This window comes from Zootoca vivipara, chromosome 17 (genome assembly GCF_963506605.1).
Source record: "Zootoca vivipara chromosome 17, rZooViv1.1, whole genome shotgun sequence".
NCBI lineage: Eukaryota > Metazoa > Chordata > Lepidosauria > Squamata > Lacertidae > Zootoca > Zootoca vivipara.
This window is the reverse complement of record NC_083292.1, coordinates 18665695-18692457: the sequence shown is the minus strand read 5'-3', so window position 1 is coordinate 18692457 and position 26763 is coordinate 18665695. Positions and strand designations below refer to the sequence as shown.

At 48.0% G+C, this 26763-nt stretch overlaps 2 protein-coding genes across 5 annotated transcripts in view; one reads left to right on the top strand and one right to left on the bottom strand.

Moving 5' to 3' along the window:
- Nucleotides 1-1859: 1859 nt before the first annotated feature.
- Nucleotides 1860-11668, top strand: RHBDD3 (rhomboid domain containing 3). Its single transcript, XM_060269422.1, has 6 exons — nucleotides 1860-2087; nucleotides 3055-3215; nucleotides 6401-6793; nucleotides 7290-7464; nucleotides 8666-8983; nucleotides 10481-11668. The coding sequence occupies exons 2-6, from the start codon at nucleotides 3059-3061 to the stop codon at nucleotides 10635-10637; spliced, it is 1200 nt and encodes a 399-aa protein (XP_060125405.1). The 5' UTR covers nucleotides 1860-2087; nucleotides 3055-3058; the 3' UTR covers nucleotides 10638-11668.
- Nucleotides 11669-11958: 290 nt separating this feature from the next.
- Nucleotides 11959-26763, bottom strand: part of EMID1 (EMI domain containing 1) — a 67003-nt gene continuing 52198 nt past the window's right edge. For 2 of the 4 annotated variants that reach the window (XM_060269419.1, XM_060269421.1), the window contains 2 exons: nucleotides 14778-14868; nucleotides 11959-13286 (listed from right to left, as the gene is read on the bottom strand). In XM_060269419.1, coding sequence (XP_060125402.1) covers nucleotides 13147-13286; nucleotides 14778-14868 — 231 coding nt within the window. In that variant the 3' untranslated portion in view covers nucleotides 11959-13146. Of the gene's footprint in view, nucleotides 13287-14777; nucleotides 14869-22646; nucleotides 22732-26763 lie in introns of all 4 variants that reach the window. The other 2 variants (XM_035099171.2, XM_060269420.1) reach the window with 2 other exon arrangements.

Below are 26763 nucleotides of genomic sequence, written 5' to 3'. Positions count from 1 at the left end.
TTCATTTTCTGGATTGTGTTTGGAAAGGGAACTCTTATTTGAGAAAACAATTAATACATCTAAAAACCTTTCAAATACAAATGCAGACTTCTAGTGAATACGCCAGGGGAAGGCAACCTCAGGCCCGTGGGCCGGATGCGGCCCAATCGCCTTCTCAATCCGGCCCACAGACGGCTCGGGAATCAGCATGTTTTTACATGAGTAGAATGTGTCCTTTTATTTAAAATGCATCTCTGGGTTATTTGTGGGGCCTGCCTGGTGTTTTTACATGAGTAGAATGTGTGCTCTTATTTAAAATGCATCTCTGGGTTATTTGTGGGACATAGGAATTCGTTCATTTCCCCCCTCCTAAAAAAAATATAGTCCGGCCCACCACATGGTCTGAGGGACGGTGGACGGCTGAAAAAGGTTGCTGACCCCTGGTGTACGCAGAAAGGATATTTTTTTCCACTGGCTTGCACCCCATACTAGTTCTATTCAGAATAGACACATTAAAAATGGACCCAGGTTAGGCATGCCCATTAACTTCACTGGGTCCACTCTGAGGTCTAGCATTAGGGCTGCTAAATAACTGTGGGGGTTTTCTTTAAAAAATAAAAAGCCCAACAACTTTCGGGGCGTCTTATCTTCTCTTAGGAGACAGAAGCTGTGTACATCCTGGGAGCTGTAGTTTGTTAAGGGCATCCTGTCAGTGCTCAGCACCCTTAATGAACTACAGTACCCAGGATTCTTTGAGGGGGGAGACACGTGCTTTAAACATTTATTCTTCTTCTTTGGCGATCACTTGTAGCCGAGTAAGATTGTCTTCCATGAACACGGTCTTAACAGGGAGTCTGTCTCACCATGACAAGGTGATGATCCAGCGAGCTAGTTTAGAACACGTGGCCTAGGCAGTCCGAGACCGCATAACAGGAGCTCCACGCACGGAAATCAGTTTTGCACTGGCACCATGCTCCATTTTGGGAACAACAAAAATGTCGCAAACCCCACCATTATCTGCTCTTTGAGGCTTGCAATCCAAATGCAGCCTGGAGTCTGGAAAAGTGATGCAAGCGTGATTTTTCAATTTTATTTTAAGCCCATTTCTGAGAAATTGAAATAAGCAGGTGATCATTAAGAACTGAGTGGCTGCACTGTTTAGTTGCTTAATTCCTTAACCCATTTCCAGGGCAAAAAGCCCAGAGAACGAAAGGCGCTTACTTCTAAGTAGACAATAAGAAGAACCTGCGGCTGGCTCACCCTGTCCAGCATCCTGTTCTCAATACAGCAGTGGAAATCCGCTCTCAAGAGTAAAGCCACTCTCCCCTGCTGCGGTTTCCAGCAATTGGCATTGTTGCCTCTGCCTGTGGGAACAAGAGAACATAGCCATTGTGGCTAGTTGTAAAATTCTCCTCTTTTAAAGCCAGCCAAGTTGGGGGCCTCACTGCTGAGTAAGCAGTGCCGAAAAGGAGGGACTGAGTAAACCATTTCTGCACAGACCAGCAAAAAAGAACAGAGAACTGAAACTCATTCCTACCCTCCACCCTCCAAAAAACAACAACCACCACTAAGGACTTTGCAGAAGCAGACGGGGTCTGAGTTCTAATCTTGTCCCCCGGACCTCCTTCCTTTCTTGTTCCTCTTTAGCGACGCTCCCTTGCCTCGTTGCAAAAGCATGTGCGAAGCCGCATAGAGAGGACCAGCGCCGACCGGCCCCACAGATCCCAAACTGCCATGTCCAAAATGGCTGCGCGCTGGTCTTTTTCTGCCGGCTGACGAACTGCCCCATCCGGCCGGTGCAGCCCCATGCACGCAGCCAGCCTTGCGCTTGGTAAAAGAAAAAGAAAAAGGAATAGGGGGCGGGACCGGGGGGGGGGAGAGAGTGTTCCCCAGTTTTCTCCAAGCAATGTTCTTGCCCAGTGGGAAAGAACTGCAAACAGCAGAGATTGAGGGTGAGAGGCTGCAAATCAAAAAGGAAGGAAGGAAGGATCTGGCTGCCTTCATCCCCGTCGTGAGATGCTGGGCCGGTGGATGTTGTAAAAAATTTTGGATCAGCTCAGGCATGCGAGCTTTTCTCCCAGAAATTCTCTCCTGCACAATCGTGAAAGGTGCAGGGTATCCTCTTTTGCATACCCCCCCTTAAGTTATTTCATTTATGTTCAAAACCAGTTGCAGCTTTTTCAAAATGCCATCTGGTTGCATCCTGCAGCAGTGAGTTCCATAAGTGCCTTGTGCATCGTGCACTCCTTTTTTGGGGTCGTCTGAATCAGCTGGATTTCACTCTACATGGGAAGAAAAACTGTGTTCCAGCATTGATGAGGGGCAATCCTCTCACCTGTAAGACCTTTAATCGCGGGATTGTGAGGCACCAAAACCAATCAAATGCAGAGCTGGGCGTGCACTTTGACAATCCAGGGCCTTCCCAATGTTTTGGTGGCTCCCATCAATCAGTTGTGGTCCAAAAAATGTGAGGAGGCTGCCTTGGACTGAGCATAGGTCCATCTAGCTCAGTATTGTCTACACTGACTGGCAGCAGCTCTCTGGGGTTTCAGGCAGAGAACGCTGCCAGCTCGACCTGGAGTTGCTGCTGGGGGAATTGAGGCTGGGAACTTCTGCATACAAAGCAGATGTTCAGCCGCTGAGCTCGGTTGGTGAGGGCTGACTTATAGGATCAGGCCAAAGCAATTTGCCACAGCTCAGTTGCCATGTGGTCAAATTAATCATTGGGGTAATTCTAACAGGTTAATCTGGGCAGTCAGCAGGAGCCATTAGTTAGGAGCTACAAACCTGACGTTCCCCCTGCCGCCCCCCAGGCATAATCCCAGGAACCGTAGTTTGTTAAGGGGGTTAGGAATTGTAGCTCCGTCAGGAGTAAACTCAGGATTATTTGGGGTTGCGGGCCTGACTCTTAAAGTGCTGTAAATGTGGATGCCCCACAAATCCCAGAGTCTTTACTAGGTGTACGCTCCTCTGATTAACCAGTGATTAAAAGCTTCAGCAAATGGGTGGCTTCTTGCCTGCCTTCTGGTTAATATAAACCTGACACTTTCTCCCTTGTCTTTTCCTTCCCCCTAGGGGCATGCTGATGAAGAGCCTTTGGAGCAGGCCATGGGGGTTATGGCGCCCCCCAGTTGCATCGTTCACCCTCATGGTGCTTCTCTGCCTATTCTGGTTGGCGGGCATAGACGAAAGCTTGGCGTTATCGCCCAACCTCCTGCTCACCAGCCCTTTCCAAGGTATGCTACCCGAGACTCCTGCCCCCTCCCCTGGTGTGTTGCCTCCCTAACCGTTCTGGGCTCCTTGGGTCCAGCACACCACTCTCGTCCCACCCCCCGGAATCCCTTGTGGGTTTTTATTGATACAAACTGTTTTTATCCTGCCCCCTCGAAGCCCAAAAAGGCTCCCATGCTGATAACGGCAAAGTTTCAGGTTCGATCCCCGCATGGGACAGCTGCATTGCAGGGGGTTGGACTAAATGACACTTAAGAGTCCCTTCCAACAGGATTCCAGGGCAGCTGTCAACAACCAGTCAGTCCTTGCTCTCTGGGTTACGATTTCCAAGACTTGACAGAAAAGGGATTGGGTGGGGGTGGGGAGTGAGAGCATCCGTCCCTGTTTCTTGGTTACAGAATTCTTGGCCATTACGATGTAAATTTGCCTCTGCTTAAAAGATGGATATTGATTCACTGGGATGATAATAAAATGCCCTTGAACAATGGCTAGAAGACATGACTGCTCTTGCAACATACAAATGGATTGCTTTTAGACTTGTGTATGGGCAAATATAATGATATTTGGAATGCCTTTATTAAAAAAAAATCACGAGGGCTGGTTAATAATTTTTATACTTGTTAGAATAATTGATTCCTCCATTTCAGGCGGTTGTACTGGATGAACCTTGAAGGGAACGTTCTTTCCCATGTGGTGGACTTGCAAAAGGACAAAAGAGTATTGGGAAATAATCCATAATGAATTGGGGAAAAAATTGTTTAAAAGTACTTTTCCAAAACAAAAACAAAAAAAACCCCACAGAGTCCTTTCTGCTGGGGATAATTCAGATGGAAATTCCCAGGTGTCAAAAAAGGTTATTTATGTACTGTGGCCCATGTTTTGTTAGCCCAAAAATGGAGAACGAGCAAAAGAAGAATGGCAACTTAAACTGACAGAACATGTGCAGCTTGTGGTCTATATAATAATAATAATAATAATAATAATAATAATAATAATAATAATAATAAGTTTATTTATTTATACCCCGCCCATCTGGCTGGGTTTCCCCAGCCACTCTGGGCGGCTTACAACGGAAAAATGAAATAAAATAATCTATTAAACATTAAAAGCCTCCCTAAACAAGGCTGCCTTCAGAGAACAAGAAGAACATACGTTTAGAGAAGATTGGAAATTTTTTATTGAATACATGGGAAATGGTGTACACTTGAAAACATTGGCAGCGTTAAGATAAATTCAGCAGCGCAAATAAGTTTTGATGGGTGCCATAATGGAATACTGAATGGTTTTGTTTATGTAAAATATGCAGGGATTTATGATATGATGCAAAATGAACCATGGAGAGAGGAGAAGGGAAGTCATTGATATTTTAAGGCTGTTTAAATGAGTACAGTGGTACCTCAGGTTACAAACACTTCGGGTTAGACTCCGCTAACCCAGAAATAGTACCTCGAGTAAAGAACTTTACCTCAGGATGAGAATGGAAATTGCATGGCGGCAGCGGGAGGCCCCATTAGCTAAAGTGTACCTCTGGAACAAATTAAGTTCATAACCAGAGGTACCACTGTATTTTAAATTGTAAAACAGAAAAGTTAATAAAAATTATATATATATGAAGAAACTAGCTGGCTAGGCCACGCGTTGCTGTGGCTCATCCCTGTGATTCCCCCCACCCTGTCCCGATCCATGACCTATCCTGTCCCCTCCTGCCTCCAACCACAGGCAGGCAAGCCCCCACCTCCATTCGGCCTAGTCTGTAAAGGCGAGCCTCCATTCGGCCTAGTAGCTGCAGTACCAGTGTAGCCTCCGATAGAGGGCCAAGGTTTTCTAGCTGTAGTACCAGTGTAGGCGCCACTAGAGGGTTGCAACCTTCTATTTCCCAGCTTCCCCGGCCCTCTGAGTTCAGGGTTCCAAACCAGTGGGTTTTACCTGGTTTTCGTGGCACAGGTGTGACATGTGGGCAATCTATGTGCATGGAAACACTCGCCTATACCCATGTGACGTTGTGGCTAAATTTGACTGCGATCGGACAAGCGGTTTGGGAGAATGCCGCGTTTTAACGAACTTGGACCCTCTACATTCATATATATGTACTAGCTGGCTCTGCACGTCTTGCTGTGCATTAGTCTGTCAAATGGAGGGTAATAGGCCCACTTCAGATCCCCCTGAGCCTCAGAGTCCCCCTGTTTTACAGGATCTCGTGGCGGAGGCGGGGTTTGTGGGTGTGGCGCGTTGTTGTGGCTAATCCCTGTGACTGCCCCCATGTGTCCCGATCCATGATCAATTCTGTTTGTCCCCCCCCCCCGTGACCGGCGTATCTCATGACGTTTTGAAGGATGGTATGGTATTTTTGTCTTGTGGTTATTTGGAGGGGGATTTGGGGGAGTAGTGGTGCTAAATTTTAAAGTAAAAACCCCTTGGCGTGCCCCCAAGTGCGTTGCTGTGGGTTATTCCCCCCCCCGGGGCCTAGTGGGGGCCTGGAAGGGGCCTACATAAAACAAAGGCCGTGCTGCAACCTGCGATCCGGGCGCTCACCCTCTCCTCCCCCACCCCGGCCTAGTGGGGGCCTAGCAGCCTGGCAGGGGCCTAGGAGTCTGATAATGGCCGCCTTGGTGGTTTCAGTTGCTTGGTTGATGATGTCATTATTTGGTTTGTGGGTGTGGTGTAGATTTCACAGGAAGGGAGGGGGTGTACTGTGGGAGGAATTCCACTTGAGGGCACTGTTTTATTTTGAGGAAAATCAGGTTTCTACCTGCCCAGGTGTGAAATTTGAGGGATTTTTTTTCTAACAACGATTGGGGAGTGGCCTGGATCATTGTGTCTAAATTTCAGGACGATCGGTCAAGCGGTTACGGAGAAAAGTGGAACACGCAGTTTCACGATTTTTACATTTTTATATATAGAGATATATAGAAGATAGATAGATAGATAGATAGATAGATAGATAGATAGATAGATAGATAGATAGATGAACCTTGGGGTCCCTTCCAACTCTACAATTCTGTATCCATATATTGTATTTTACCACAGTTTCAAGCACTCCCCCCCCTTTTGTCCTTATTTTGACTTTTTTCCACTTTATTTCTCGGCTGAAAATTTTCAACAGGACAATAATAATAATAATAATAATAATAATAATAATAATAATAATAATGGCACGTTGTCGACCACCCCCTGCGTTTCCTCCCCACAGCGTATCGCCTCGTGACCTACTGCCTGTGCCTCACGGATTCTCCTTTGTTCTTCCTCAACCTGCTCCTCTTTCCACTGCTGAGTTGGCACCAGGAGCGATGCCAGGGCACTCTGCGCTACCTCCACTCTTCGGCACTTGGCGCTTTCGCCTCGGCCCTCCTCTACCTCCTCCTAGCTTGGCTGCAGGGTGCTCAGGCCGGCTCTGCTGTTGGGGGCTACACCCCCGTGCACCTGGCCTTGCTTGGGTGGCCCCAAGGGCATCAGAGACAGGGGGGTCCCCGGAGGTGGGCTTCCCCTCCTCTGCTGGCTGTGCTGCTGCTGGGTCTGAGCTGGATTCTCTCCCCCAGCTCTCCTTTCCTCCTGCATCTGAGCGGGCTGCTCACGGGCCTGGCCTGTATCCTTTCCGAAAAGGTGGGTTGGGGGCATAGTTGCCAAGTCTCCCGTATTCCCCGGGAAACCCCTGTTTTTCCAGCTGTTCCCAGCCGAAAAAACGAATTTTTTTTTGTTTTCCCCCGGTTTATTCTGGCGCGGCGGCCATTTTGGAACTGGGCGGAGCATGCTCAGAAGCGGCTTTTGATGCTGCTCTGCCCAGTTCCAAAATGGCTGCAGTGCGACTTCTGGTGCGGTGGCCATTTTGGAACTGGGCAAAGCAGCATCAAAAGTCACTTCTGAGCATGCTCCGCCGAGTTCTAAAATGGCAGCAGCGCTATTTCCGGTCTGCTACTTCCGGCCCGATCCCTTATTTTTCAAGAAGGAATTTGGCAGGTATGGTTGGGTGTTAACTGCTGGTTTATGGTGCATCATGTTGGCCCTTGTGAGAGCAGGAGGCTGGACCAGGTGGGTCCAGCAACCAGGGTCTGCTTAGGTTCTCATTTCCCTTGACGCCGCAGTCTGGGCTGGGGTCTTCTCCCCGCTGGAATTATCAGAGAGACGCCTGGAAAAGCTGCACAGCGGAATCATCTTTAAGACCCTCCCGGGAAGAGGCTCTTTCCTCCACTTTGTCCTGTCCCCGGCAGGACCTGCTGAAATCCTCCCCACCGCCGACCCAGCCGCCGGGAGAGACAGGTAAATTTGGAACCCTGGTTTTCTTTGTAGGGCTGGGTGGGCGAAGGAGTCGTCGTTTGAGACAATAAAAAAAGATGAGCAGCAGATTTCAGGCAGGGGACATTCCCTGCCCTGTTTGGAGATGCCGGGGATTGAACCTGGGAAACTTCAGATTACAGTCATACCTTGGATCCCGAACACCTTGCGAGTCGAAACGTTTTGGCTCCCGAATGCCACACACCCGGAAGTGAGTGTTCCGGTTTGCGGACGTTCTTTGGAACCCAAGCATCCAACGCGGCTTCCGATTGGCTGCTGGAGTTTCGGAAGCTGCGCCTTGGTTTCCGAACGTTTTGGAAGTCAAACGGACTTCCGGAACGGACTCCGTTCGACTTCCGAGGTACCACTGTATTAGGGAATGATTTGTAATGAAATGAAAAAAATGTTTAAAAGAACACACACACACACCCGTCCCAAAAAAGCCCGAGGCATTTCTTCTGGGTATGATACAGACAGAGGTAGCCAGCGGGTGAAAAATGCTATTTATGTATGTAACAACTGCATGGCAGCTGAAAAATGATGGAATACGCAGAGCTAGCGGGCCTAACCAGCAGGGCAGGAGAACAAGAAGAAAGAGGAATGGAAAACATTTGCAGAAAAACTGTTGCATGCAAAATGAAAACATTAGCAGGATTATTGTAAATTCAACGGTATAATATGGATTAAGATAGAATGGAAAGGGGGAAACCAGACGGAGGAAATATAAGTCGTACCTTGGCTCCTGAACACCGCAAACCCGCAAGTGAGTGTTCCATTTTCAAACGTTCTTTGGAACGTGAAGGTCCGATGGGGCTTCTGCGGCTTCCGATTGGCTTCAGGAGCTTCCTGCAGCCAATCAGAAGCCACACTTTGGTTTCCGAGCATTTTGGAAGTCAGAATGGACTCCAGAACAGATTCCGTTCGACTTCCAAGGTACGACTGTACTCAAGTTAATTTTGGAAATACAAGGAAACCATGGAAGGAGAAGAAGGGAAGTCGTTGGCTGTATTGTTCTATACTTAATTGTGGAGAAATGTATACCTGAAAATATAATAAGTAAATATTTGGGGCGGTGCGGGGTGGGGGTGGGGAACTGGGAACCTTTTGCAGGTAAGTGCCACACCACTGAGCTTCAGTCTTCTTTGGCTTAAGATCACAGCCTTGCCTATCTTTTCCTCTCTCCCAGGATTCCTCGTTCTCCGGAGTCGCCAACCCAAGCGTTTCCCCCAGCAGATTTCCCTACGCAGCCTCTCTTTCTCGCTTCGCCACCTGCCTCTTACTGGAGTGGAGAAACTGCAGCTCTGGAGCAGGAACTCAGTCAGTCAGTTGCTGCTGGTTCCCTGCCTCCCTTCCCCGCCCACCACGGGGCTTTGAGTGCTCCTTTCTCGGCCCTCCAAAGATCCCTGATGGATGAAGAGCTGCTCCGAGCCGGGATCCAGGCTTCTCTGCAGGATATGGCGGAGGAAGAGGTGAAACTTTCCAAATCTTCGGTTTCTTCTCTCCGGTAAGGGTTTCCCGGGGGAAAGCTAAGCTTCCTTCCTGATGGGGTTTGGGGGGGGGCATCAGAGAGGGCAGTTGCATCTTGCATGGGGCTTTGGTTCCAGGAGTTCTGCGTGTATGTGGAAATTGCAGGTCCCCAAACCCTTAGAGCCAACCCTGTGGCTAGCAGGGGTGTGGGGTGGGGGAGACATTTGGTACCAGGTAACGCCAAGGGGACCAGGCGCAAACAGAGCTTTGAAACTCTCTGCCTTGCTTTAGAAGGCAAGGCCTGCTCAGCACACCAACTCCGAAAGGCTAAAGATGCTCACGAGAGACCTTCTGGGATCTCAGATGGCTCCATGAGATCTCACGTGAGCATCCCAGAGCTGGCATGCTGAGCAGGCCTTGCCCCCCAAGCAAAGCAGAGCTTAAAAGCTCTTTTCGCCCCAGGTAACCCCAGGCAGACAACAGTACATTTCCAAGCACAATTCAAAGTGTTGGTGCTGACCTTTAAAGCCCTAAACGGCCTCGGCCCAGAATACCTGAAGGAGCATCTCCATCGTTCAACCCGGACACTGAGGTCCAGCGCCGAGGGCCTTCTGGCGGTTCCCTCCTTGCGAGAAGCAAAGTTACAAGGAACCAGGCAGAGGGCCTTCTCGGTGGTGGCGCCCACCCTGTGGAATGCCCTCCCACCAGATGTCAAGGAAATAAACAACTATCTGACATTTAGAAAACATCTGAAAGCAGCCCTCGATAGGGAAGTTTTTAATGACTGATGTTTTAATATATTTTTAATCTTTTGTTGGAAGCCGCCCAGAGTGGCTGGGTAAATCCAGCCAGATGGGCGGGGTATTATTATTATTATTATTATTATTAATAATAATAATAATAATAATAATAATAATAATAATAATAATATGTTGTTGTTGTTGTTAATATGTCATCCATCTGACTGGGTTGCCCCAGCCAAACTGGGCAGCTCCCAGCATACATAAACACATAAACATTAAAAAAACCTTCCTTTCAGGACTACCTTCAGTTGTCTTCTAAAAGTTGCATAGTTGTTTATTTCCTTGACATCTGATGGAAGGGCGTTCCACAGGGCGGGTGCCACTACCAAGAAGGCCCTCTGCCTGGTTCCCTGTAACTTTGCTTCTTGCAATGAGGGAACCGCCAGAAGGCCCTCGGTGCTGGACCTCAGTGTCCGGGCCAAACAATGGGGGTAGAGACGCTCCTTCAGGTATACTGGGTTGAGGCTGTTTAGGGCTTTAAAGGTCAGCACCAACACTTTGAATTGTGCTTGGAAACGTACCAGGGGCCAATGCAGATCCTTTAGGACCAGTGTTATATAGTCCCAGCAGTCACCAGCTTGCCAGCCTGCCTTTATCCACTTATGTTTGAAATCACACGTTAAATGTGTATACTACGGTTGCCGATTGCGGCCTTCTCACCTGGCAGAGGGCAACGCGTGAAATTTGCCTCCCTGAAATTGATGCCACCCTCCCACGCCCTGCCCTTTCAGGCTCCAGCAGCTCCAGAAAATGGGCTTCCCAACCGAGCAGGCAGTTGTGGCGCTGGCAGCCACGAGCCACGTGGAGGGTGCCGTCTCACTGCTGATCGGAGGCCACATCGGAGACCAAGCTGTGGTGACGGCAGAGAGATGCTCCGCTCAACGCTAGCGACCTCCGGGCACCAGCTAGTGAGTGGACAGAGGTTGGCAAGCCAGCCCGAACGGTGCCAGCGTCCGGGCAGAAAACCAGCCACGGCTGGTGGAGTTGAGCGGGGATTCGCTGTGGACTCAACTGGGAAGGAAGGAAAGCGGAAGGTGGGCGAGACCCACCATTGAAGCCAAGGCCACCCTGTTGCTATGGGGCAGCTTCCATACAGCCCAGCCAGGCTGGTGCGTCAAGAGGGCAAGAGTGGAAGACAATGCACATATATCAAGGGCTGCAAGACGCTTGGGAAATCCTCCAGAAGAGACCCAGTGGCTTCTTCCATCTGGGGATTCTTGGAATAACAAAACCAGAGGTTTCTCCTGATTGCAGTCGTTTTCCCATGTGTTCCATGGGTGTTTGTGGAAACCATCTCCCGAGACGTGTCAGGAGGTGGTGGGGACACGGGCAAAAGCCGCCCCCAGTGGCCAATCCGTCTGGGCTGCCACACATTAGGCATTGTTCGTGAGAAAGGGAGCCCTCTCCATGCCTACGAGCTCCGCCACTCACCCGGGAGATGTAGCAAGGATCTCAGTTCCGGGGTTCGGAGTTTGACCAAAAACATCCAGAGCTCAAATCTGGGCCTTTTCCATGCATCCACTTTGAAGTGAGGGGCAGGGTGTTCTCACCCCCACGCAGAACAGAGTCCCGTCCACACTGTATGTTTAAAGCACTCTTAAAAACATTCAAAGGAATAACAGATGACACTGAATTCTGCATTGCAAGGGGGGCGGGCTGGATGACCCGTTGGGGCCCTTCCAATTCTGTGATTCTATAACAGTTCCCAGGATTCATGTGTTGGGGGTGGGAGCCACAACTTCCCCCAAATAATCCTAGGAACTGTTGTCCGTCAAGGTGTTCCCAGTGCTTTTTTTCTGGGGGGGATGCAGGGGGACGCATACCCCTAAACATTTTGTGAATCTTTGTACTTTTGTCCATTTACTGTATTTATTTTCCCCAGTTGGAACTATAAAATGGTGATTTTTCTGGAGTCAAAATGAGAGTATCCCTAAACATTTTTTTAGGAAAGAAAGAAAAAATGCCTTGGATGTTCCTAACTGCTTTCAGGGCTGTTCACAAGCTACAATTGCCAGGATTCTCTGGGGGAGGGGGGGGGGAGCCATGACTCTTAAAGCAGTAGTCGAGGACTTCAAAAAGTAGCCTTTGCCAAGCTGATGCCTGATGGACATTTAACATAAAATGCAGCAAAGGACCCGTACAGAGAGCATCACCTTAGCTCAGGCTTTGAGGCAAAGCCCTCCACACTCCCTTCAATTCAGGCAGAGGCTCGCGTTCAGTGAAGCTTTATTGACCTGGTCCCTGTTGTCAGCCAAAATCCCAGAGAGTACATACATTATATGGAGGCAGACACACATAGATAAACACACACACACATCCTTCTCTCTCCCTGATCTGCTTTGCCCACAAGACTTTGCATTAAGAGTACAGTAGTCTGATCGTCTCGAGGCTTCATGGTAGCACCAGCTATCCCACCTGTTGCAACATCTAACCTCGGTTTGAATCGCCTTCGCAGCCCACTTGACAACTTCGGATACACGGCTTGCATGCCGGATCTGATCCAGTCGCTAAAATTGTACCCGGAGATCCAATCACAAAGGACGCAATCGTTTGTTGGGACAGCCACCGATGTAGTTCTTAAAACGTCCGCACAGTTCAGCGTTGGCAGCTTCTGCCAGGGAAGGGGAAATGTTTGTCCTCTCTCCACAAACACGCACTGCCAGGCATCCCAAGCGAAAGAGAAACCCCAGGAACCCCTTTGACCTGACCCTACTAGGGCTCCCCATTCTTAAGAAGCGAGCGGAAAGCAGGAAAACTTTTGTTTTCCTGGCAGAGATATTGTGACGTCTGCCACTCCTGAGCTTCCACAACTGCGGTTGAAAACAGTAGTCCAGAAAAGCCCGGTTTCTCTCCTCGTTATCTTTGCCCGGGCCAGGCTATGGGGGGGAAAGGGGCGATTCAGGGACCAGGAGAAATTTAGCAGAAAAACTAGTTAAATTTCCAGGTCAAAGTCCCAAGCGGTAGAAAAACAGCAAGCTACAGGAGAGGGTGCAGTTGTGCTGTGCAGAGGGAAAATATCCCCGTTTAAATAGCACCAAGGGATAAATGGCTTTCCCTACGAGACAATCAGGCGGCCACAAATAATGCTTAGCGGCTTACTTGTGGCAGCAGCTTGTGGGGTGAAGGTGTGGGGTGCATTGCAGCAACCGTTACTTTTACACACACACACACACACACACACACCTTTGCGCGAAATAAATACGGAAGCAAGCTGTCGGCAAGCAAGCGCCCTCCTCAACACACGCCTCTCCACTGCTTCTTCATGGGGGGGCAGTCCAAAGTGGGAGGAAGGGGGCTGGGTCTTGGGGGGGGCACCCCGAAAGAGGCCTCTCGCGCCCTCCCCCAAAAGGATGCTCTTTGTCTGTACCTGCCAACGGGCAGGCCAACAGCCTCCTCCTCATTTCGTCTCCTCCTCGCTCCTCTGAGAGAGGTGGTGGGAGATCATCTTGTAGGCTGCCAGGCTCTCGTCGCGCTTCCCCCGGTCGTAGCCAGGCATGCTGGTGGAGGAAAAGCCCAGTCCTGATCCCGGTTCCGGTTCTGTCAACGGAGAGGAAGGACAAGCAAGAGTCAGAGCTGAGCCGCTTTTTGTCCGCTGCGGAATTTGGCAACCCAAGAACCTCGGTTGTCATTTTGTGATTTTAAAAAAAGAAAAAGAATACAAGTTTCTGGTCCTCATGGTTCCAGAGGTGTGAGAAATGTCTAGGTGGCTCAAGCGGAGAACCCACAGCTGCCCAGATGTTGCTGAAGTCCCATGCTTGGCCAGCAGTCAAGGAGGAAGGGAGTTATAGTGCAGCAACTTCTGGAGAGCCTGCAGGTTCCCCATCCCTGCTCAAGGAAAACAAACAAGGTGTGGGGTGCTCCCTAGGGATTCTGGGGGTTCCTCCCGCCATGCCTGTATTCAAAGATGACTGCAAGATCCAGTGTCTTCCAAGAGCAAAAGACTTGATTTCCTCAGTGTAAACTAAACTAACTGCTGTTCCAAATTAATTTGAAGTGGAGAAACTGCAGAAGGAATCTCACCCTTAGAATGAGCCTATCTCAGCCTTGGGTTCCCCAAACGCTGTTCTGCTACAACTCCCAGCCACCTTTGATTCATGCTGGCTGGTGCTGGTGGGAGTTGTGACCTCAGAGGACACATGGGGGGGGGAGCGAAAGCTGCCTAACTGGGTATTTAGCAACATCGCCTGGCCACAGCAGGCAGATGGAACCCCCACCTGCAGGGGCAGTGTATCTGAATGACAGGGAACAAGAAGCAGGGGAGAAGCTGCCCCCATCGTATATCCTGCTTCGGAGCTGCTGCTGCTGCTGCAAACAAAACGCTGCAAAGTCAATCCCTTAGCTGCGGTCAGCCACGGGACTCTCTCACCCGAACCTCTGCCAATGGTTCCTTGCTAACGTCCTTCTCGGATTGGTTGGTGCATACCCAGGTGGGTGAAGAGGCAGGTCAGTGCTGAGCCGACCTCCTCCAGGCAGATTTAAGCTACAAGGTGCAAGCTGGCTTGAGAGGAGACTGCCACTGAGCATGCACAGACTTCCGTCGGAAAGGCAGGGGTCTCCTCCTTGCCCGCCCCATGCTGTTGGGATACCCAGCAGTCTGACAAATCCAATACACCCTCACGCTGGCGATAACTTTTAGTGCAAGGCAAGCAATTTTTTACTTCTGAGCTCATGCTTGGAGGGGTGGGGAGGAAGAGGAGCAGTCCCTCCCCACCCCAGCCATCACCAGGCATATCCCTTCCCCTTAAGTCTCCCTCCACCCCACCCCAGTGGCTATGGGTCAGGAAAGGCAAAATCCCAGCAGCTCTGACCGCAGCAGGGCTATGGAGGGGGTGGGGAATTTAAAAAACCTGGACATTGTGGACTAGTGGCATGCAGAGTTTTGGGGCAGGATGACAGGAAAGGAGAGAAAGCCCATGTCTGCAAGCGAAGTGGGGGGGATCTCCTGGCCATGGGCTCTCTGCATTGGTGAATGCAGCATGCTGGGGAAAGGGGAGAGGGAGAGAGGGGGATCCCCCCCTCTGTTGTTACCTGGCCAGATGATAGCTTCCAGCAAGGTGACCCTCCTAGACAAGAGCTTCAGCTGGGCCTGCTGCTCTAGGAAGCTTCGTAAGCTAATGGCCTGATGGGAGATTGAGAAGAGCAGAGCGGAAATTCATTCACCCTCATTATGGGGAAAGGGTGGAGAGGAGGGGAGAGGGAAAGGGGTCTGAATCTGAATCTGGAATCTTTGGAGGGGTGTGTGACTGCAGGTGGAGAATTTGGGCAGGGGGCTCAGGAGATATAAAGGTGACAATTCCCCCGGTCGTTGAAAGACATGATACAGGATTTTCCACTCTTTACTTATGGGGTTCAGGGGCATGTAAAAGCCTGTGCCTTTAAAAAAAGAGGGGTTCTGTTTCTCAAAGTTTCACGCATAAAAGGAGCTGTGTGCTGGTAGCTAACTTCACCATTGAACTGTAGGATCTAAAAGGGTCAGCTAGCCCAAGGCAGGAAGTTTTTTTCCTTGAAATAAAATAAAATAATAAAATATAATAAAGCTTCCCATTGGTAGACCTCTGTTCTCTTCAGTGGCTGGGGCACAAGTGACATTATTATTATTATTATTATTATTATTATTATTATTATTATTATTATTGGAACAGGCACCTCCAGAATCACTAAGGCGCCACATACTGATTCGCCCAATGGCTCCGGAGGATGCCAAGGCAAGGTTTCACCATCCATCACCCCCTAACAGCTCTCACTTTGCACGGAGAAAGCAGAAGTTTCTCCGCCCTCTCTCGTAAACGCTGGAATTCATGGATACCCAAGGACACTGATTGCTGGAAGATTCAGGTCAGAGAAAAGGAAGTTCTCATTCAGGCAGCACAGAGCTAAACTATGGCACTTGCTCCCACAGAAGGTTGTGACAACACCAACTTGGATTGCATTAAAAGGGGATTAGGCACACTCAGAGGTTCAGGCAATTAGTAGTTACCAGCCAGAATGGCTCTTCCACTGTCGGAGGCAATAAATGTTTCTGAATCCCAGATGCTGGGACTCACAGTTGGGCAGAGTGCTCTTCCACTGATGTTCTGCTTGTGGGGCTTCCCATTGGGACATCTTGTTGGCCACTGTGAGAGCAGGATGCTGGACTAGATCAGCTTCACTCAGCCTGATCTATCAAAACTGTTCTGATGCTCTCACGAGGCTGGAGTCCAGACCCTTCAAGTGTCCCTATTTTCCAGGGATGTCCCTGATTTAGAGAAGCCATCCCAGTTGTCATAATGGTTGTCATATCCTTCCAGGTATAGAAGGTCTGTATTTTGTAGTGTACACCATTCCCTGATCCAGGAGAGACACGCTGCCTCATAATAGACTTTCAAATCTGGCAGGGAAAATCCCCCTCTTTCTTTGATATCAATTAATAGTTTATGTTTAACCCTTGTCCTGCTTTTCCTAAAGATATCCCTATTTTCATTGGGGGGGAAATGATGCAGAAATGACTCCCGAGTTGTCTGAAGGCAATCCTGTACAGTATATGGAAGGTGTTTTTTTTAAAAAAAATGTTTAGTTATGTTTTAATATATGTTGGAACCTGCCCAGAGTGGCTGGGGCAACCCAGTAAGATGTGTGGGATATAAATAGTAAAATTATCATTATAGAATGGGACGTCCCTATTTTCATCGGAGAAAGGTTGGAGAGTATGGGTGTCTAAATCTACATGCTGCTCCCAACTTACAGAGGTATCTCTTCTGAGAGGCAGACACTCCAAATGTCCCTATTTTCCAGGGACTGTCCTGGATTTACAGCAGCTGTCCCGGTTTCTGATTTGATCCAAGAATGTCCCTCTTTTCCTTAGAATGTCCCTCTTTTCATTGGAGAAATGCTGGAGGGTATGGAGTTATGCAACCCCCAAGCTAAAGAGATAACTATGCAACCTTTAGAAGACATCCGAAGGTAGCCTTGTATGGGGAAGTTTTTAAATGTTTAATTTTTGTTATCTTTTTAAATATGTTGGAAGCCGCCCATAGTGGCTTGGGCAACCCAGTCAGATGGCTGGGGAATAATAATAATAAATAATAATAATAATAATAATAATAATAATAATAATAATAATAATGGAATAGGATGCCCCTATTTTCATTGGAGAAATGTTGGAAGAGTATGGAGATTCCAATCCAGGAAAAAGCCCTGCTTTCCACCTTTCTGCATCCTCCTCACCTCTAGCACACATCCTGGGATGCCCCTGGAGTGGAAAGGTGGGGAAATGAATTAATGCAAGGAGGTTTGAGGTCTGGTAAAAGCCCTTTATGTCGCAAACTGACCCTAATAAATTGATGGTTGCATTAAAATATCAGCTATACTGATCCAGGGTTGTTATTAGCATTTAAGTTGCAGTCCTAGACACATTTGCCTGTGAGTAAACTCAGCTGAACTGGGTGGCAATTACTTCTGAGTAAATGAGCCTACGATTGCTCAGAAAGTTGCGCTCTCAGTTGAAAGGGAGAGCAAGTGGCTGTTCTCTCCTGCTGCCGCCACCAGAGGGCGCTGAGCTCCTACCTTATTGGAGGTGTAGCCACCAGAAGCCCACCACCTCAGTTTCCCCACACTGAGCATGCTCAAACTGCTACACATGCTCAGTAGTAGCAACTGAAGCCCTCTGCCCACCCTTCGAAAAATTTTGCAGTTCAGTACAAGACTACATAGGAGACCCTGGGGGAATCAAACTGCTTTGACTGCTCTGTTTTGTTACTGTGGTTTTTGCAAAGCAATTTCCCCCAATATAGTGTAGCTTTATATGGTCTTTTCACTAGGACAGCATTTAGTCCATACACCATAGCAGTACTGTTTTCACAAATGCAATGGTTTATATGCACTCTAATATATGTGTTTTTGAACACATCACTCGGCAGTAGAACTGCACCACAAAATTCAGAGAAGTGCAAATTTCACAGGGTGGCTGTGTTTCGGTTCACACATTGGTGTGGACACTGCAAATTAGGTAGGCTTGCCTTGAAATGCGGACGGAATCGGAATTCTTCCCCCACCCCATCCCTGGCTGTGGCTGATGGGAGTTGTAGTCCAAAACATCTGGGGAGGGAACCAAGTCGGGGAAAGCAGAGTTGGATCTCACAGCCTCGATTTTCGGTGAAACAAGAAGAAAAGATGCTACTCTGCAGTAGGAAATTCGGGGACGTGGGCATTTTTGACAGAAAAATACCCTGGAGGGAAAATCTGCCTTGTGTGTGTGTCTAATTCCACTAGATTCCACCCCATCAACAGTCCTTGGTTGTGAGCAATATGGCCGTTCTCTGTACATCTACTGCCAGGAAAAGGAGAGTGGTGCTTATGGGATTGTTTGCCTCTGCATATTCTCCTTTCTTTGGATCATTTGTGTGGCCTTGAGCAGAGGCTAGCTCCGAGTCTGGCCCAGACTAGGTTCATCTGTGTCCACACCAACACCCCATCCTAAAAACACCAGCCCCACCCTGGTCCCGATTCCCCACCTGCCTTGTTTGAGTGCTTTGATTCGAAAATCGCTTTTGGTTAGCAATATTCTTTGAATTTTTTATTGTATCCCCCCCCCCCGATTTCATGCTATGCTTTTGAGGGGGGGAATATGCCCCACCCCATTGTGTTCCCCAAAGGCCTCCTCTCTCTGCCTTGACCATGAGCTGGTCTTCCTGAGATCTGCAGTCCATCTCTATCTATCTGCCTGGTGACCATGCTTGGATGCAGAAAAGTTCATCCCCGTACAAGGAAGGAGAGCAATCGGAATAAGTTTTATCAGAGCCCGATGCTGTAAGAGTAATTTTTCTATAAGGATCCCCTATTTGGAGAGTTCATTTTCTATTCCTCTCCCATGACCACTGATTGTATGAGCACAAATAAAACTAACACTGGACTGAGAAATCTTTCTCTGCGTGTGTTTTGAAAACCATGACACTCTACAAGTTTTGTTAAGTTGCTTAGAGCTTCTCTATATAGCAAGTGACTAGTAAACGGTGTTTCCGTGCGCTCTGGTTTTTGTCACGCGGTTCCGTTGCACCAGAAGCAGTTTAGTCATGCTGGCCACATGACCCGGAAAGCTGTCTGTGGACAAATGCCGGCTCCCTCAGCCGGAAAGCGAGATGAGCGCCGCAAACCCATCTGGAGGGCCACAGTCAAAACATCTGGAGGGCCACAGTTTGGGGATGCCTGGAGTAAACCCTAAACAAATCCAGAATGGAGTCCCTAAGACGGTGCCTTGCATGCCCCTTCCTAGCAACTTCTGCAGCCAAGGTGGTGCCCAACATATTGCTCTGTTTTCCTTTGGACAACATTGGCGAGGCCGAGATGGGGATCTTGTCAATTTGGCAGCCTAGGATTCCCATATGCAGTGCCCAGGCTTGCGCCCTGGGGAGGTCATTTAGGTGCTGCTAACGCAGAGGTTCGGCTTCACCTCTGGAGGTGCACTCCATTGTCTCTTGAGACAGACAGATGCATTAAACCAAGCAAAGGCAGGGATATCACCAGGGCCAGATGAAATAATGGCTAAATATTACCACAAAATGAGTGAACAGCTTGTAAACCCATTAAAGGATGCCATGAATGAATTTTTAAAAACAGGTGAAGTCCCAGAAACATGGAAAGAGTCCTGTATAGCTTTAATTCTGAAACAGGATTCAGATATAACATTGGTTAAAAACTATTGGCCTATATCATTGTTAAATAATGATTATAAATTATTTGCATTTGTGTTGGCAAATAGATTGAAAAATGTTCGAAAAGATCATATTCATCAGGATCAAGCTGGATTCGTTCCCAAGACAAATTAAAGATAATATTAGAAATGTGTTGAATATTATTGAATACCTAGAAGTTAGAAATGAGAAGAAAGCAGCGTTGATGTTTATAGATGCGGAGAAAGCATTTGATAACATTTCTTGGGACTTCATTGAAAGGGTGATGGAGCAGATGGGTTTTGGAGTGAACTTTAATAAGGGGATAAGGGCTGTTTACTCAGAGCAGAATGCAAACATAATTGTAAATCGGGTAATAACAAATAAATGTAATATACAAAAAGGAAACAGACAAGGTTGCCCACTATCACCATTATTGTTTACAGTATTCTGGTCCCAGAAGTGCTGACCAGACATATAAGAGAAGATAAGGAAATAGTAGGAATAAAAGTAAAGAAAAGTGAACATAAATTGAAGGCCTTTGCAGACGATCTGGTAATTACAGTAGAAGATCCAAAAAGTTCTCCCCCTAAAGTACTGGTAATGGAAAAAAATTCAAGAGTTTGGTCAAGTGTCAGCGTTTAAACTAAAGAAAAGCAAGACTAAGATGTTATTTAAAAATCTTAAAGAAAATGAAAGGAAAGAAATAACAGAAAGATAGGAATAGAAGCCCACACAAAAGTAAAGTATTTAGGTATATGGTTAATAGCAAAAAATATTAATATATATAAGGATAATTATGAAAAAGTTTGGCTAGAAGTTAAAAAAAACACCCTTGAAATATGGAACAGGATGGATCTATCCCTTTTAGGAAGGATTGCAGCAATAAAGATGAATGTACTCCCAAGGATGTTATTTCTTTTGCAGACAATACCAATAATAGTAGGGACTGCATGCTTCAAAGAATGGCAAAAAGAAATTTCAAGATTTGTCTGGAATGGGAGAAAAACCGAGGAAAAAAAACAAGATACTTACAGATGTGTAAGAGAGAGATAGCTTCTCACTTCCAGACTTAAAGCTGTACTATGACGCTGCAACCCTAATATGGATCCGAGACTGGATCAAACTTGACAGAGAAGAGATAACAGTGGAAGGACAAGACAATAGGTTTGGATGGCATGCTTATTTATGGTATGGGGAAACCAAAATTCATAAAGGATTCAATAATCATATAATAAGAAGAGTGTTGTTCAAGGTATGGGACAAATACAAAAACTATTAGAACCCAAAACACCTTGGTGGTTATCACCTATTGAGGCATTATCACTAAAAACATTGGGAAAAAGGGAGACTGGCCGACATATAGAGAATTGTTAGTAGAACAGGAAGGAAAACTAGAATTGAAAGAATATGAAGAAATAAAGGAACATCTTCAAAGTTGGTTGCATCGTAAGCAGCTTAAAGATATTTTTAAAGAGGACAATAAAAAGGCTTTTCATACACGGTTTCTAAATTCCAAAAGGAAGTAATAGAAGAGAATTAAAGAAAATGTATAACATCCTTTTGGAATGGGAAACGAAAGATGAAGAAGTGAAATCAGGCCACAATATACAATTTGAAGATTGGACCAGGGCCGGCTCTAAGGCAAGGCTGGGTGGCGCAATGCACCAGGGCGCGGGCCGCCAGGGGGGGCGCCGTGCTGCTGTGCCCGCGGCAGCTGTGCTGCACGCTGCGCCCACCAGACAGCCGTGCTGGGAAACGGGGCGGGGGGGGGCCGCCGGAGGGATCTTCGCACCAGGGCGCCAGATATGCTTAAGACAGCCCTGGATTGGACAAAACTTTGGAAAGTAAATTTGAAATTTACGGGTTGTATATTGCTAAGAGAAAACTACATGAAAATGATGTATAGATGGTATATCTCGCCGGTGAAACTAGCTAAAATATATAAAAATGCACAGAGGGAATGAGGTGTAAAGAGGTTGAAGGGACTTTCTATCATATGTGGTGGAATTGTAAAAGAGTTAAGGTATACAGTGGTGCCTCGCTTAACGAATGCCCTGCTTAACGAAATTTCCGCTTAACGAAAGGATTTTTCGAGCGGAGGTTGCCTCGCTAGACGAATTCGTTTTATGAAAAATTCATCTAGCGAATCGCGGTTTCCCATAGGAATGCATTGAAATTCAATTAATGCGTTCCTATGGGCAAATTTTTTTAAAAAAAAAATTCAATGCATTCCTATGGGATTCGCTAGACGAATTTTTCGTTATAAGAAAAGACCCGTGGAACGAATTAAATTCGTCTAGCGAGGCACCACTGTATTGGGAAATGATTTACAATGAATTAAAAAAAATGTTTAAAATAACTTCTGTTAAACAACCAGAAGCCTTCCTGTTGGGCATTTTAGGGCAAGACTTACCAAAAGAGAAAAGGACACTATGTATGCGGGGGGGGGGGGGGAGAATATTGCTAGCACAGAATCGGAAGACTGGAGAAATTCCAACGAAAGAACAATGGCAAGAAAAACGGATGAACTACGCGGAGCTGGCGGAGCTGACACACAGACTCCGAGAAAAATGGGGATTTTGAAAAAGAGTGGGAACCTTTTATATTATATTTGCAGAAACAAAAGAAGACTATTGATCTGATTGTAGGATTTAAATAAACTTTCACAAATTTAGGGATAGGGAATAGGTAATGTAATAAAAGGGAAAATATGATATTTGTAGAAAATAGCAGAACATATTCCCGTATTAAGGTTAATAAATCAGAAATGGAAGTCGAGGGAAGTCAAAAGGGGGGGAGGGAGAGATGTTTATGTAAGCTGTATGTTATAAGTATATTTGTAATGAGAGAAAAGAAAATTAATTTCAAAATTTCAAAAAAAAAGAAAGATGCCAACAACAACAAAAATTGGGGTTTTTTTTGGGTGTGCAACCACTTCCTGATGTCACCATGCTTAAACAGTGGGTCGTTGCCATGGAGGCCATGCCATGGCTGAGCCGTCCTCAACGAATTGTGCCAGGCCTGCTCCCCACAGGACCCAGAGAGTCAGTCCAGTAGCCAGCCAAGGGCTCAGTTGAACCCCTGGATTTTGCAAAAGGCTGCAAGAACAGGGCAAGAACGCCCTAAGCAGATCACCATACAGACCTGGGCAGGGTCTCCCCCACGGTGGCCCCCTTTTTCCTGACCCCTCCTGGCCTTGGGGGGGGGAGAGCGCAGGGGGAATTTTGTCCTGCTGTCTGTCTCTACTCACCATGCAGCCCAATCATTGTTTCCAAGATTAAAACCCTCTCAGCTAAAATCTTCAAAGCCTCTCGCAGCTGGTGCAAACCCTCCCCCTGCGGACGAAAGAGAGACAGACACGGCCGTGAAGGGGACGCACGTGCGGGGGGGGGGGGTTGCGTGTGTGCATGCGCGCAAATACGTGCAAAAGGGCCAGGGTGAGAGGGAGGTGGGGTGGGTGTGAGCTGAGGCTTGGCATGCCTAACCCTCCCTCCTCCCGTTCGCATTTGTTTCAGCCATCAGAAACAATGACAACAACAAAACACACACACACACACCAAGGGGCACAATTGCAAACATCGAAAGTGCATCTATCAAGTATCTACCATGCACCTGCAATTCCGTTAAGGAGTTTGAGCAAACAATATCATTCAGCTAGCACAGCTCGCAGGGAGAGAAAGATCTGGTCGGAGGGAAAAGTGTGTTTCAACCTGAAACAGGGGCAGCTTCCCCTTGCACCCTGGACCAGCTGCCTTATCGCTGCTTTTGCCTGTGGCCCTGCCCACCCCAAGCATTCCCCTCCCCTCCCCAAAGGGAATGTGGTTCTCAGGCTGAAGAAAGGTTTCTCACCCCTGGATTACACCATCAGAAATCTTTCCTGAGCCAGGCTGTGTTGGTACCCAAGATTCCCTGCCTTCACTCCAGGTGCCCGCCCTCTGCCCGCTAAGCTAGCCAGCTGCCATCAGGTGCAGCAGAGGATGCTGTCTTGGCACCAGTGGGTGCCACGTTCTGCATCGTTGCAGGCCGGCAAATGCCTTGGGGAGATTTAACCCCCCCAGGAAGCAACACTGGTGGACTTCCCAACAGATCCAGAAGTTCCAGCAAGCGGAGGGTTAACCCACTGCCAGGCAGTGCTGCGCAATAGTGTTGGACTGGGACCCGAGAGAGCTCAAATTCGTGAAGCTCACCTCGGGCCAGTAACTGCTTCTCAGCCTAACCTACTTTGCAAGGTTGTTGTTGAACGAGGAGGGGGAAGGACCATGTAGCTGCTTGGAGGAGAAAGGTGGGCTTTAAATGCAATCGATGAAGCTGCTTTTGCAAAGGGAGAAAGCTGGCTTATACAGAAGCAGGCTGCTCGGTCCAGCCAGAAGCTCCCGCAGGAAGGATGCCAAACCAAAGCAAAGAAAATTAACGGAAGAACCACAATGGCACAGTGCCCCAGATACTGTGCCGCCTGGGCTTGGTGTTGAGAAGACATGAGCTTTCCCTCCTTGCTCAGGAAGTCAGGTGTGTGGGCACAGCAGAAGCACATGCATGGGTGGTTAGTAGCAGGGGGGGAGGTCCCAAATGCAGCGACCTCGAGGGTGGCATGGATGTGGAGAGAGAGACGGATGCAGTAACCAGATTCCCAGAACTATATCCCTGAGGCCACATTCCCACCATTCCTTTTAAAGTGCTTTGATGCCACTCGGAACAGTCATGGCTCCCCGCAAAGCCTTTTGGGAGCTGTAGTTCGTTATGGCGGCTAAGCAGTGTTAGGCGAGACCCCCTATTCCCGCTCAGTCCCCCGAGTTCTCTGGGAAGCAGCAATGACTGTTAAACCACTCAGAACTGCAGCTCTAGGAGGGGGAGAGGGGTCTCAGCATCCTTAGCTAACTACAGCTCCCAGAATCCTTTGGGGGAAGCTGCAACTGTGTGAACGGGAGGGATACTGCTTTAAATGAATGGGGCCAAACACACAGAGCGAGGGGAGAACAGTCCCTCTCACTTCCACCGGGAAGGAGGGGAAGCTATCCCAGTAAGAGCTAGGAAAGCAACGTTCCAAGTTGGGGCGAGTGAGACAGCTGAACCTAAAAGCAGGAACATCTTTCCAGTTACAAGCAAAAGCACGGTGGAAGCTGCTTGCCAGCGAGTCAGAGCATCTGTCCAGCTCAGCGCTGTCTGCAGTGGGGGTTCTCAAAGCGGTCAATTCTGACCCCCTCCCTGGAGGTTGGTGGGCCTGTACTGGGGCTGAAAAGACCTAGGCACAGAAAAGGCACTTGTGGCCTATACACTCGTACCTTGGAACTCAAACAGAATCCGTTCCGGAAGTCCATTTGACTTCCAAAACGTTCGGAAACCAAATTGTGGCTTCTGATTGGCTGCAGGATCCTCCTGCAGCCAATCAGAAGCCCCGTCGGACGTTCTGCTTCCAAAAATAGTTTGCAGACCAGAACAGTCACTTCCGGGTTTGTGGCGTTCAGAATCCAAAATTCTCAAGAACTAAGCTGTTCGAAAACCAAGGTACGACTGTAGTGGGAATTAGGAGTCTCAGAAATCAAGGGCACGAGCATGTACAGAGTGCCAATGAGGAACCTTTGCATCTAATAAGACGATTCCACAATGCAACAATACTCCTTATCCTTCGGTTTGTGGTTCCTAGCAATGGGGATTAACAAATGTCCATTACAGATTGATTTTTATTGACTTTATTTCGTTCACGTTTCCTAAGAACTTGGGTTGGGGGTCTTTGACGACTTCCTAAGTTGATGAAAGGGGTCCATTAAGTCTGGGAGTTGGGAAGCCTTTTCTGCAATTATTTGGGGTTGTTGTTTGTTTTTTAGACAGGCAAGTCTTTCCCATCCACAGGTGGAGATTGAACCAGATGCCCTACCAGTGAGCTACAACCCTTCCCAAGTCTTCCCCATCAAGGGGAGGGCATCTCTTTAACTCATACTTCCCCAATCTGGTGCCCTCCAGATCTTTTGGACTACAATTTCCATCAGCCCCAGCCAGTGGCAGAGGTAATGCAAAGCGGACTCCTCTCCCCCCTTTTGCACCACATGTAACAACCAACAGAGCAGAGGTGGAATTTACATATGTTGCCCTGCCTCTGGCCATGCCCACCACTGGTATGTAGCCCCCTAGGGCAGAAAAAGGTCCCAATTCCATGCCTCAGAGGAACAGACAGAATGCAGGAGCATAGCTGACAAGTCCCAGTTAGAAAAATACGGGATCAGCAGCAGCGGCACAGGAAGTTGCTTTTACACATGTCCAGACATGCGTAGAAGCGACTTCCGGTGCCGCTGCTGCCCGATTTCCGGTGCCCAGACACGGGCACAGTGGCACCGGAAGAAATCCGGGGGAATTACGGGATATTTCGCCATTCGGGATGACAGCGGGAAACGGCTTCAAAAACGGGGGTTTCCCGGGGAAAACGGGAGACTTGGCAGCTATGCACAGGAGTTCTGGCACCAGCACATCAAGCCCCTGGGCAGAGTGGGGTTCAGTGGGGGTGGCGGCCAGGAAAAGAGACAGGCAGGCAAAGAGCCCTCAGACAAGGATCCCCGGATACCTCCCCCCATCTCTAGACTTTGAGGCATATTCCAAATCAGGAGTGAGGGACTTTGGGCCTTCCAGATGTTGCTAAACTACAACTCTCATCATCATCCCTGGCTGTTAGCCACGTTTGCCGAGGCTCATGGGAGTTGTAGTCCAGCAACATCCTGAAGGCCCAAGGTGCCCGCAGAACTGTTCTCCGTGCCTCATTTTATGGCCTTTGCTTCTGGCCTGCCTGAGCTCGCAATACGATCCAATGCATATTTTACCCAGATTGGAGCCCGGCTACGTTCAGGAGGAATGGGCAAATTTTCTCCATTTTGTGTTTTCTCAAACTTTCCTGCCATTCTGCGATTTAATTTTTAAGCCCACAGCAACTTGAGACTCATTTTCCCCTAACGCACAAGAGTTTTGCACTCAGTTTTTCCTTACACACGCAGAGTTTTACATGCAACTCTCCCTGACGTATTTCTCAGAAGACTATTTTGCCATGGAGCGGGATGGACATTTAATAACAGTAGTAATATCTGGCCTTTCTTTGGTATGCTTTCCCCCACAAGCATATGCATTTTTCTGGACACTTACCCCAGGTATATTCAAACCAAACCAAACCAATTCCCACCTATCCCCGCCCCGCAGTTCTTTAGCATTCATTTGGGCTCACCCTCCAGGAATAAAATTTTGCATTGCAAAATTTGGATATGTGGAAGTTTTGAAGGGAGGGCCGCATTTTCGTTTTCATGTCTTGTTTTGAAAAATGCAAATCAAGGTAGGTTCCACCTTTAAAATGCAGAGAGTTAAGAGGAGATTCTCTAGTCTCCCTCACGGAG